The sequence below is a fragment of the Durio zibethinus genome, chromosome 1, assembly GCF_047325235.1.
Source record: "Durio zibethinus cultivar Kanyao isolate XHJ-2024 chromosome 1, ASM4732523v1, whole genome shotgun sequence".
NCBI classification, from domain to species: domain Eukaryota; kingdom Viridiplantae; phylum Streptophyta; class Magnoliopsida; order Malvales; family Malvaceae; genus Durio; species Durio zibethinus.
The window spans coordinates 8255733-8269953 of NC_143162.1; the positions used below are offsets into that span (position 1 = coordinate 8255733).

Below are 14221 nucleotides of genomic sequence, written 5' to 3' on the forward strand. Positions count from 1 at the left end.
AAATTAGCAAGCTAAATACACAGCAATGTTTAAGTAGATATTTGATAGTTTTTGCCTAAAAGCACGTAGCTTATATGATGTCCATAAAATTACTAGTTTCCTTGCAACTAATATTAAAAAAAATGGCCATAATGTTACCAACATGTTAACAATTCTCTCATGCAACCAATCTGCACTCCCTTAATTATCAAAGAGAAACTTGTAAAATCTAAGTCTAGATCAAAAAAGTAATATTATATGCAACGATAAAAGGAAAAGAATTAAACCTTAATGGCTCTAAGTTAATAATTAGAAACACAATTGCAACAGGAATCTAAGAATTACCAAACGTTTTTTGTTAGCCATCTGGATTAATTGGTCCATTCAACATGCTCAACGTTCCTGCAAATTAAACCACATTATTCTAGTTGAAGCACCACTCATAAGGTTATTAACAACACTAGAAGAGAGTCTGTCCAACAGAGAGTTCTTCTGAAACTGAAAATCTGCATTTGACCCAACTTCAGATTCCATCCTCTCCCTATCTTTAGATTCAACATCCATCTGGTAGCATGAACAACAATGGGAATCTAACTTGCATACTGAAAGGGACATATTCTTCGCCTTTATGTGGTGGTAAATTTCATCACTTTCATCTTCTTCAATTAAAGCAGAAAGAACTCTTTGATATAAAAAAGTAACCTTGTCAAACTTTTTTATATCAAATCTACCACTTGCAGCATTAGTTTTGGACATTTCTTCAACAGAATTAGGAGCATCTCTCTGCTCCACAACACCCTGAGGAAATGGAAGGAGTTTATAGCAATATTTGCTAACAAAGTTTGACTTAATTTCCAGTTATCCTTCCTTCTGTTCTTAGATCTCTTAGATTAACATACCCCGTACTTAGCAATTTATAGCAGATCAAAAGAGAGATTTGGTTTTAAGGAGAGATAAATAAGATGATGGAGTTTACCAAAACATTATATCCATCTCCAAACATTTGAGACAAACTCTCGTCGAGCTCTTCCACCAAACTTAGCTGATTCAACATCAACATAGAAGATCAGGAAATTGTGATTATCTAAATCCCAAGTGCCAATGAATCGTAAATCTGTTAGTGGCCATATAGTACCTGTTGCCTAAGGTAAGATGCGTCCTCCAAGCCAAAAGAATTTAAAATAGATCCTATTTTCTTCCAAAAGGGACCAGAACAAGCAAGATCTAGAGAAACAAATAACAGATAAGAATGTATACCCCCAATAAAAGCTCAATTCACAAAAAATTATTTGAATCATTTATTGTTGGGGCGGGGGGTATCACAGGAGATAGAGATGCATATTGCTAGCATTACGTGCAGAAGCGGCAGCTGCAAATAGTTTATCATGATCATCATCAGATTCACCTGAACATGGCATCCCAAATACATTGTCAATAAGAATATAAACCAGGACTTGCAGAAAATTTTCAACCACATTTCAGCGAGTTTGGTAGTTAAAATAAAATTAGAGGCATAAGCATGTGATTGTACAATTCATTCCAATTTTGAGAATTAAACAAACAAAAATAAACTCTCCATTACAAGAAATATTAAATCCATACAAGCACACACATAACTTGTTGATAGCTAAACTATCATAAGAGTAAAATATTTGTCAAAATGAAAATGTCAGATTGTAGAGATGAGGAATTAGAGTCCTATCATTGATTGTTAACCACCGTGCAAAATGATTAGAATGTCAAAGATCTCATAGAGCAATCGTAGTGAGACAATAGACTTGATTGCAGTGGAATTGAAAGAAACAATTTATAAACACAAAAGGGAAGCATAAAACAATTATTAGTGAATTCGTTTGTCTTTATGACCAAGTTGAGTGCACAAGACAGATACTTCAAACTTAACACTTCAACTAAAGCATGATTATGCTAGCCACTTATATCTTTCTTCTTTCTCTGGACTATAAAATTCACAGAAGTGTGTATTATTTTGGGATAAACATCAAAAGCACTTTTCAGGGAGTTAGGTAAAAGTATGTACATGCATTTTGGAACTTCAACCGTCACCTAGAAGAATTGGTCAACAAAGGCATATTTCCATTAACAAGACTTTGGCTAGTGCACAACTTCACCTTTAACTACAGATAGGATGATTGGCCAAAAAGAAAAACTACAGATAGGATAGAACAAATAAAAATTACAGGTAGAAAAGGTTATCAAATGGAAGTAAGAACCCTATAACCCCTCCTAAGTAAAAAACACATAAGTTATGATGTTTAAATACAAGCCAAGGTTGTTTACCATGGCCAAAGTAACTCCTTCCATATAAATTTATCCATTGAGTAATCCAACTAGATGATTTCATAATCCGTGTCAACATGCATGTGTAGACAATCTGTTCTAAATTTATCAACTAACTTCTTTCTTACAAATATCATAGCAGCAACAACTGGAAGAGCTATTAAGGATTTCTGAAACCATCGTATCTTTATCACCAAATTAGAAAAACAATCACTGAACTCTTGCCAAAAAATTTAAAAATGCATTATATATCATGATCAAAGTACCTGGGCAACAGAAAGCTAGAAGTAAATTAGAATAGACCATCTGATTCACACAAATAAAAATCAATCATTGTCACTTTTTCATCATCATCAATCTACAAAGAAAAGAAATTTCAAATACATATTAAATAATTTTACACAAGAAAACAGGAATATAAAGCTCATATAGTGTTTTTCTTTTAATTAAAAAGAAAAATTGACACCTATTTAATTGCATGATCTCACTAAAGTTGTAAGCTAACAAGAAAACAACTAAAACTGCAAAAATTTGTCATGAGTGACCAAATTGAGTGCCTCAAATACATACTATTATGTTAAACTCATTGAAGTCACAATGAATGAGACCATGTTCTGCCAGACGAACAACAAGGCCAATGATTGTTTTAAAAACTGTCTCTGGGTTTTGCAACTACTTCACCTGTACACTGTATTATGCAAAAGGCGAGGCAAATAGTAGTTATCAACACATGATGAAGATAAACCCAGAGCAAGAATATAATTGAAATTATAACACCAATTAACATTAAATTATATCATCAATGACATCGGTTTATTGACACAACTAGTGCTACTCATTTCATGAGAAAAAAAGGATGAAAAAGAAGTTAGAGTTAAGGAGTAAGAGATTATAATTTCTTTCTCCTTTTTCCGGCTATCAATTTGTTCATTCACTTCCAAAGGATTGACAAAAAAAGCCACTTGACACGCATGCAACAGGATTAAATGCAAACAAATCCAAAGGATTAAGGAGAAACTCTTGCAGTGGATAACCTTGGATAAGCCACATAACTACGCAACGCCTATTACAGTCCACAGCATTTGGTAAAGGAGAATCATGCTCTTCCAAAGCCTACATAAGAGAAGCACAAGTATAAATCCAACCATGATTACTACAAGAAAGAACCAAAGCAAGAAATGGGAATTTATAAAGAGAACCTTCATAAATGCATATTCCTTAAGTGCAGCTAAGCGAGAAAAATAGAGCTAGTTATACCTAATTCGATGCCTCAAGTAGTCATGCTTAGATTTGACAACCCTAAAAGAAGTTCTACTGAGTCTATCCAACTTAATTACCATCACAGTTCCGTCTTCGCAGGCAACCTCAAAGATATTGGTTCTCTCCCAATTGCACGACACTTCATAATAACAATTACATTGCAAAAGATGTCTTGTTCTTATATCCTAACATTTCCCTTTTCATTTCTACTTTGTACAATGAAAAATATGAAAATCTTTCAAAATGAAACTCCAATTACATGTATGAGATGATTGGATAAAATTTGACCTTGGAATCTATACAATATATTAAAGTTGCCCCTTCCTTTCAATTTAAAACTGAATCAGCTTTGACATTAAAAATGATTAAAGGGTTAATTTTGAAAGCAACATAGCTAGTTTGAGGATGTTCCTTATTTAGCTAAAAGTTTGGCATTATTCCTTTATTTAAACAATCATAGACAATGAACTAAGGGAGGGGAACAACATAAAAGTAAAAAAAAAAACTCAGGAACACAATCAATGAAATAATCGGCTGTTAATAGCAAGAAGCCTAGAATGAACAATAAACATAAAAACCCAAATCCACAGAACAAAGAAGCAATTTCTAGAACCAAATACAAAAGTTTAAAATAGTTAAAACATAATACACCATTGTTGTCAATTGCATTCCCAAATCCAAACATATACCTAAAACCGTTCACAAATAACATTTAAATAATAAATCTATTGAAATTGTCAACAATAACATGATAAGAAATACTAAAAAACCACTATAAACTCGAGCAATTTTAAATAAACAATAATTTCATGTTCATACCATCATGGATGAATTAATTATTTTCCTGCAAAGTACAAGCAATTAAGATATATTAGTTTTTATATATAAAAAGGAGTAATTGTTCTGTGAGATTTTTAATTGCAAATATAAATCCCAAACATTTTTTTGATAAAAAAGTTTTCAAAATATAAACTTGAATTTTCATACTGAAAGCTGTGACTCAGTGGAATGAAAGGTTGGGAAACTTATTGAAGTGTGCATCAACATTTGTTATAATTCATATATTACCAATTACTATTATTTGTTCTCTTTTTCTTGTTTTATTTATTACGTTTATTGTTTTTATTATTTGTTTGCTATTATATTTCTTTATTATTCTACTTACATTATTTTAATTTAATTTGAAAAAAAAAAGAAAAGAATTCTAGGCATAAAAATGAGTTTGTTCTCTAGTGAAGCAACACTGCAAAAACAAATTTTTCTAAAGTTTTTCTCTTTTTTTTCTATTTTTTTAAGGTGTTAAGAAGCAGCTCAGTGAAAGTGAAGAATAAGAGATGAAAAAAAAGTTTATGTGGCATGAAGTATCCTATTTGAAGAAATAAGATTAAAAATACCTTTAATAAGAAATAAAGATTTTATGTTATCTGAAAAAATTCTATATGTCAACATTCCTTGTTATGATAAAGGTTCATTTTTCTACATGATTTGAAACCCAAATTTATTCAATTCCATAAAAAATCTCCAACCCATACGAGACTATTACTTCTTTAAAATTCCACATTAACAATTTATTTCATAGAAAATTTAAAAGTACCAAGGGAAATAAAATTTCAAACTTTAAAAAACCATTCTCATGCCTTGTAGAAGGTACACAAAGATAATAAATTAACTTAATTTTGTCTTTAGCCATATTTTTATTTGGTTAATTTCAATAAAGTAATCATTTTAAATTATTAAATAAAGTAAATAAAATTTGTCTTTGGCCATGAATATCATTTTTCTATCTTTTTATCTATACTAATTGAAAAAGATTTAACTTATTGCTTATTTTTATTTCATTTGTATTAATCATAATTTTTATTTAATAATACTAATATTAACAAATTTCTAGGAAACAAATACTAATACTAACTAAGAAGAGCAAAAAATTGCATTGATAATAGATTACCATTGATTCTATGTTTAGAGTTTGAATCTCTCTTTTTTTTTCCTCCCACTATAGAAAACATATATACTTTACATTGTCTAATTAATTTTATAAGTTCAAAAAGATACTTTCAATTGATCATTCAAAGACTAAAAAAATAAGTAAATACTGTTACAAATATAATAAAAATTTTCATAACAAATTTTTTTGTCATTGTATAAAATATTAAAAAAATTTAAGAAATAAAATTGAAAAATCATTGCAAATAAAACAAGCTTTTGTAACTGTAGACACCCAATTTGGTCCAAGCTCGGATCAATTAGGCTTGTTCCAAATGAGGCAAGATGAGCCCATTATTATTATTATTATTATTATTATTATTATTGGATTTTATCTTTTCTTGATTAATTCATTGTTAGGAGATAATGATCAGATTAATTAAAAATAATAAAAAAATGATGAAAATGAATTTTACCGTGAATCTGGAGGCTGGTAGGGTTTGGATTGGATTCAAAGATTGAATCCTAATAACAAAATGAGTTGGGATTGATTAGAAACTCTTCTGATCAATCCCTATAAATAGATGCTGGAACACAGAACATGGATACAGAAAGAAAATAGAGGGCAAACAAAAGCAAAAATAGTGTTTAGAAGAATAGAAGCAGTTTTAGAATTTTTAGGAAGTTTTTTTTCGAATTTTTGGCATTTTTTCTGGGAAATTTTTGAAAAATTTTCAGATTCCGAGCAATTTTCCAGTGAAATTCAAGTTTTTCAGTAACTTTTTCGACAAAAAACCCAATTTTCAAAAGAACAACCTAGAAATCAATGAGAATTTCACTGGTGTTCTTCACGGGTAGAGAGAAAAAGAGAAAAAATTATGGGAAAAAGAGAAGAAGAGAAGAAGCATATGACAAAAAAATGAAAGTCTTTGCCTTTTATACATTCAAAAAATGACGTTGTTTTGGCCTTACTAAATCCTAGAGGATCCGCGTGTTTTGCCATTGAGTGACCCTACCCAAGCACCAACTCGCTTTTGACCTGTGTCTAACCCGAGTGCCAGTCGACTCTTGGAGCCGAGCCAAGCCAAGCCGAGTCATGCACTCCCGAGCCGTATTTTTAAGCCATTTTTTCTCAAGTCAAGTCGAATCCACGCTAAGCCGAGCCGTTCCAAGGTTTTTATTTTATTTATTTATTTATTTATTTTATTTGTTTATTTATTTATTATTATTATTATTTAGTATTCCTTAATTTTTTTTTCATTTTTATTTTATTTTTGTTTTCTTTTTTTTAATATTTTCCTAAAATAAAATTCTCAAAAAAAATATTTTTTGAGGAAAAATTGAAAGTATCAATTTTCTTTGAAAATAAAATTTTTAAACAAAATATTTTTTGAAGGAAAGTTGAATGTATCAATTTCCTTTGAACACAAAATAAAAAATATATTTTTGAGAAAAAATTGAAAGTATCAATTTTTCTTGAAAATAAAAAAGTTTTAAAAAATATTTTTAAGGAAAAGTTGAAAGTATCAGTTTTCTTTGAAAATAAAATTTTAAAAAATATATTTTTGCAGAAAAGTTGAATGTATCAATTTCCATGACAACAAAATTTAAAAAAAAAAGATATTTTTTAAGAAAAGTTGAAAGTATCAATTTTTCTTTAAAATAAAATTTTCAAAATAACATATTTTGGGAGAAAGTTGAAAGTATCAATTTTTCTTGAAATTAAAATTAAAAAAAAATTTTGAGGAAAAGTTGAAAGTATCAATTTTTCTTAAAATTAAAATTAAAAAAAAAAACATTTTGAGTAAAATTTGAAAATACCAATTTTTCTTAAAAATAAAATTATCAAGAAAAACATTTTTAAGGAAAAGTTGAAAGTATTAATTTTTCTTGTATAAAAGCAATGAGTTTAAAAAAAAAAGAAAAAGATTTATATCAAAAGTTAAATCATTATTCCTTCGTTTTTATTTTTTTTTCTTTTTTCTTTTCTTGAAAATTTTTAATATTAAATAATCTGATGATGGAGCCTTTGTAAGGGAAACAGTAATTTTTTATATACTCTTGAGGTGAGAGAATTTTTTAATTTTTTGTCAAAAGTATTGGAGTCAATTAGGAATAATTTCCAATAATTAATTATTTGGTAAATTTTTTAAGCTTAATGGATAACATGAAATCAAGCTGGTACCATCATTCGATGGGCGTTGTAAGAGTGCTATAACCTTTCTCACACGTAATCGTATTCTTGAACCATGTTCTGGTTAATAGACATGAACTTATTTTTTTAGGGACCTTTAAACTTAGGTGTTCCTTGAAATGATAGATTCCTTAGGTAGCCAATCGCACCTAAATAAAAAAAGATTGGTTGCGACTCTGTAAAGTCAATGTCAAGTAATAGATCCCTAGATCTATATGTTATGACAATTTGACGACTCCACTGGGGACATTCGAGAGTCAAGCCAGTAAATAAATTCGTGTTATCTAAAAGCCCAATAAAATTGAACATTTTGTATAGATTTTTTTATTCATTCTATTTATTTACTTCGTTAACTCTGTCATTTATATGCATATGCATAACATGAGCTCTATATCCGAGCTTCGTCTCTCTAGGAAAGAGTAAAGTACCTATTGCTTTCGTGAGGTTTTAATGCCTCCGCAATGGTTAGCAAAATACTCCCACTCAAATTAAATTTTTTTCGCTTGTAGATACCCAATTTGGTCCAAACCCAAATCAATAAGGCCTGGTCCAAATGGGGCAAGATGGGCCCATTTTTATTTTTATTATTTATTTATTTATTATTTTATTATTATTATTATTATGATTATTATTTTTGGATTTTATCTTTTCTTGGTTAATTCACAGTTAGGAGATAATGATAAGATTAATTAAAAATAATTAAAAAATGATGAAAATAGATTTTGTCGTGAATCTTGGGGTTCATAGGGTTTGGATTGGATTCAAAGATTGAATCTTAATCACAGAAGAAGTTGGGATTGATCAAAAACTCTTCTGATCAATCTCTATAAATAGAAATTGAAACACAGAACAGGGACACAAAAAGAAAATAGAGGGCAAACGAAGCAAAATTAGTGCTTAGAAGAACAAATGTGGTTTTAGAATTTTTAGGAAAATTTTTTGAATTTTTGGCATTTTTTTTTTGGAAAAATTTTGGAAAATTTCCGATTTCGAGCAATATTTCGGTGAAATTCAAGTTTTTCTATGAGTTTTATGATAAAAAGCTTAGTTTTCAACAGAAAAACCAAGAAATCGATGAGAATTCTATCGGTGTTCTTCGCGGGTAGAGAGAAAGGGAGAGAAAATTGAAGGGAAGAAGTATCTGGCAAAAACATGAAAGTCTTTGCCTTTTATACCTTCAGAAAATGATGTCGTTTTGGCTTTACTAAATCCCAGAGGATCCGCGTGTTTTGCCTTCGGGTGACCTAACCCGAGCACCAACCGCTTTTGACCCGCGTCTGACCAAAGTGCCAGTCGACCACTGGAGCCAAGCCAAGCCGAACCTCGTTTTCGAGTCATTTTTCTTCCTCAAGCAGAGTAGAGCCGAGCCCTTCCAAGGTTTTTTTTTAATTTTATTTGTTTATTTTATTTATTATTATAATTATTTGAATTATTTGGTATTCTTTAATTTTTTTCATTTTTATTTTTATTATTTTATTTTATTTTATTTTTGTTCTCTTTTTTTTAATGATTTTCTAAAAAAAAAATTTCAAAACAAAAATATTTTTGAGGAAAAGTTGAAAGTATTAATTTTTTTTTAAAATAAATTTTTTAAACAAAATATTTTTTGAAGGAAAATTGAATGTATCAATTTCTTTTGAACACAAAATAAAAAAATATGTTTTGGAGCGGAAGTTAAAAGTATCATTTTCTCTTGAAAATAAAAAGGTTTAAAAAAATATTTTTAAGGAAAAGTTGAAAGTATCAATTTTTTTTTTAAATAAAATTTTTAAAAAATATATTTTTGAAAGAAAGTTGAATGTATCAATTTCTTTAACAACAAAATTAAAAAAAAGGTTATTTTTGAAGAAAATTTGAAAGTATCAATTTTTCTTGAAAATAAAATTTCTAAAATAAAATTTTTGAAAAAAAGTATTTTGAGGGAAAGTTGAAAGTATCAATTTTCGTTAAAATTAAAATTTCAAAAAAATATTTTGAGGAAAAGTTAGAAGTACCAATTTTTTTAAAAAATAAAATTATCAAGAAAAATATTTTTAAGGAAAAGTTGAAAGTATCAATTTTTCTTGTATAAAAGCAATGAGTTTTTTTTAAAAAATATATAAAAAAGAATTTATATCAAAAGTTGAATCATTATTTTCTTATTTTATTTTATTTCTTTTTTTTCTTTTCTTGAAAATTTTTAATGTTAAATAATCCGACGATAGAGCTTCTGCAAATGAAACAATAGTTTTCTTATATACTCTTGAGATGAGGGAATTTTCTTAATTTTTTTTCAAAAGTATTGGAGTCAATTAAGAATAATTTCTAATAATTAATTATTTGGTAAATTTTTTAAGCTTAATGGATAACATGAAATCAAACTGGTAACATCCTTCAATGGGCATTGTGAGGGTGTTATAACTTTCTTCACACATAACCGTACTCCTGAACCTTATTTTAGTTAATAGATCTGAACCTATTCTTTTAGAAACCCTTAAGCTTAGGTGTTCCTTGAAAGGATAGATTCCTTAGGTGACCAATCGCACCTAAACAAAAAAAGATTTGTGATGACTCTTTAAAGTCAATGTCAAGCGATAAATCTCCAGATCTATATATTATGACAACCACAATAAGTTTTTATTGTTACAAATATAATAAAAGTTTTCGTAATAACAAATTTTGTTATTGTATAACATATTAAAAAATAAATTAAGCAAATACATTAAAAAATAGTTGTCAATTAAACAAGTTTTACACAACAACTTTATTTATATCGTTATAAATAATATAAAATTTTTCTAACAACTTTATTTGTCATTGCATAAAATATTAAAACATAACTTAAGCAATGACTTTGAAAAGTTGTTTCAAATAAAAAAAAAAGTATTTGCAACAATTTTTTGTTATCGTTATAAATATAATAAAATTTTTTGCAACAATTTTTTTTGTCATTCCATAAAAAAATTTAAAAATAACTTAAGCAATGACTTTGAAAAATCATTGCAAATAAAACAAGCTTTCGCAATAACTTTTTGTTATCATTACGAATAGTAAATAAATTCATAACAATAAAATTATCGTTATATAAAATATTTAAAAATTTAATTTAACAACAATTATAAAATATCGTTGTAAATATACAAATATATTGCAACAATATTTTGCACCATTGCAAAATATGGTTGCTAAAATTACTTTTTCTAGTAGTGGAGTATAAAGGAAAAAAAGCAATGATGCGATCTATGTCTTAAATGTCTAAAAAACCTCTTATAAAGAATGGGCATTTAAACTAATTAAGGAATATTTTGTAACTTTTGAATGATTAGTTGATTAAAATAAAAATTAAAATCAAATTAAGTGTAATAGTATTTTAAATTGAGAGTAATTTATGATTAACAATTAGAATGGTCAAACATAATTTGTATTTAATGTGTCTTGGAAAATTGATAAGAGAAAGATTTTGAAATTAGTAATAATGGCTATCAAAATTTTAATACTTTTAATATGAATTTAATTGAGAGTGATTTAAGTAAATAATTTAAACATAAATATAGTCAATTTAGTTTTTTGAATTATTTTTATTTTTAAATTAAAAATGTATTAAATAAAATAAAATACATTTGTTAGATGCCACGTGATAGTTTTTTAAACCATCTATAAAAAAAAGAACTCCATGGCAAAATGAGTATAAAGGAAAAAAATTGTAATAATACAATATATTTCTTAAGCATCTAAAAAAATCTTATAAAGAATGGGTATTGAAACTAATTATGGAATATTTTGTAACTTTTGAATGATTAATTGATTAAAATAAAAATGAGAATCAAATTAAGTGTAATAGTACTTTAAATTGATAGTAATTTATGATTGACAATTAGAATGGTCAAACATAATGTGTATTTAATGTGTTCAGAAAAATGAAAAAAGAGATTTTGAAATTATTAATAATGGCAATCAAAATTTTAATACTTTTAATATTAATTTAATTTAGAGTGATTTAAGGTAAATAATATAAATATAAATTATTTTTTAAATTATTTTTAAATTAAAATGTATTAAATAAAATGAATTTATTATATGTCACATGGTGATTTTTTAATATCATCCATATGTCAACATTATTAGCAATCCACATTGGACATTTTCCTTTTTCGTCAAAAGTTTTGACGTTTATATATTTATATAAGATATAAGATTAAGTATTGATCTTTGTTAAAAGCTCTTGTGTAGTGAAGGTCACATTTAGCCTTCATGGAAAGAAATTCATAGTGAAGGATATGTCTTGTACCTCACTAAATATCATTCTATTATCAGGGTCACATATAATCTTCGCTAATTTAATGTTGTATGCGAGGATTCAAAGTTGACTTTTATAAATCTATTTCATTAAGGTAAAATTTCATCTTAACTATTATAAAAGGAAAGTGTGAAAATAAATAAAAATAGATTTAGTGAAGAGACATCTTATTGTCACTAAATAAAGTCTTATGAATTCTATGGACATATTTATTTGAGAAAATAAATATATAAAATATTTTAAAATATTATGATTATGTGGTATAAATGAAAAATAAATTTGAAAGGATTTAGAAAGGGTCGGATTTTGTATAAATAAAATGATATATTTATTAGTATTCATAATTGACTCTCATTAAAGGTCTATTTTTGTGAGGGTTCGATTTTAATCCTTTTTAAATTAATTTCAATAAATTAATGGATAAGTAAAAAAATTTGAGTTATAAATGAAATTTTTATGCTTTAATTATGTAATAGATTTATAAACCGTCCACACTAAAAAAAAAAGATTTTACTATTTTCATTTTTTTTAAATATGATCATATTTAACTACATAAATCAAATATTCAAAGAGCTTAAAAAGGTTATTATCGAAGTCCCCACATTTAAACAGCCTTATAAGAATAGCAAAATAAAATCAAAGGCCTCTCTTATTTCCTCTCTCTTCTTTATTCTCTCTCTGGTATATCTTTCCAAATCCCTCTATTCTTGTTGCTAATGTAGATGATAAGAAATTAACTTCTTGACTTCTTATTAATCGATTGACTCACTTCTTGCTTTGATTTGATTGCTTTGTTGATTTTTTCACTTTTTCCTTCAATTTGATCTTTAGTGATTACTTTACTCTCTTAATTTAAATAAACCTTAACCTTTTAATCTCTTTTTCACATTTACTCTTTCAATAAGATGTCATCGATAGAATTACAACTTTTCAGGTTATGAGCCTTTTATGATAGTCAAACCTGATGATTTATGCATTCGTATTATGTAAAGTACTAAAATTAGTATTTCATACCATATTTTACATGAAAATTATGTGTCATAATTCGTGTCGACACAAAAACATGAAATATAATTTTTTTTATTTTATTAAACTCATATATAGTTATTGCTACAACTTTAAACCGTGTCACCTTTATATCCTATTTTTGTATCGGGTTCATGTTGTGTTACCATGTCATGTTTTAAATTACCAGATCTAATGAGAGCCAATCTCAATGGCTAGGATTCCACATAATAATTATTTCCATCACTTTGTCCATTTAGAGTATAAAAGTTATGTTTTATCATTTTTAATTTTTTTTCATCAGTTTGTTGAAAATGTAATAAAATCGATGGATTTAAAACTCTAAAGTTTTTTTTCTCAAACTCAAAAGTGTTTTCATTTTTAGTATATTACTATTATTATATAATAATTTGAATGAATGTTGTGACAAGATTTTGAAATATTGTTGTTTTAGGTGGAATTTTTGTGAATTTTTGTTTGATCGTTGAGAAAAATGCTACAAAAAGGAAATTGTAGTATAGATATAGTTTGTGTTCCTTATTTAGAATGTTTAATTTTGACTCAATTATTCTTCGCAAGAAAAATTAAACCTTTCTAATTGTTCCCTTGATTGGATTGGCCCACATTTCTTATCTAAGCATATGATTTTTTTGCATTAAGGTTTTTGATTTGATTACCTTTTAACTTCATCATAATGTTTTTGTTGCATTAAGTTTTAAAGGTTTAATAGTTTGTTTTTAAAGTCTTTTGAAAAAAGATCAAGGAATTTGGTTTGGTGTAGTAATTGAGATTGAATCATTTGATTTAGGCTAATGGTATAATGCTAATTAAAAAAGCATTGATGGTTTTATTGTATGTAAGAAATTACTTGTGTGACTTCAAATGTTGAAATGTTAAGGAAACAACATATCTTAGTTTAATGGTTCTTATTATTATCATCTTAGTAGGGACTAAAGTTAAATGCTTGTGTAAAGGCCTGCTGGTAAGTAAAATATAAGAGATTCCAAAAGCAATAATGACTAACCTTATTTCCTTGCTAAATGTCTATGGTCATGTCTTTAATGGTATAAGAGCTTATTATATTAATAGAAGGTAATATTTTAATTTATTTTAGCATTTTTAGGGAGTTTATAAGTTAATCTGTAGTGACAAATATATAAAAAAAATTTTAACTCTATAGTTCTACTTTTTGAAAAAGTTATAGCTTCAAAGGCAATGCTTTTATTTGTTTTAACATTGATTAAGAAGCTTATATCTATAATGACAAATGTATAAATTTTCTT

At 27.0% G+C, this 14221-nt stretch overlaps 1 protein-coding gene across 1 annotated transcript; it reads right to left on the bottom strand.

Annotated features, from left to right (window-relative positions):
• Positions 1–372: 372 nt before the first annotated feature.
• Positions 373–3482, bottom strand: LOC149520328 (uncharacterized). Its single transcript, XM_089742830.1, has 6 exons — positions 3477–3482; positions 3312–3390; positions 1325–1384; positions 1115–1203; positions 956–1021; positions 373–777 (listed from the first exon to the last, which is right to left on the bottom strand). The coding sequence occupies exons 1-6, from the start codon at positions 3480–3482 to the stop codon at positions 373–375; spliced, it is 705 nt and encodes a 234-aa protein (XP_089598956.1).
• Positions 3483–14221: the final 10739 nt, after the last annotated feature.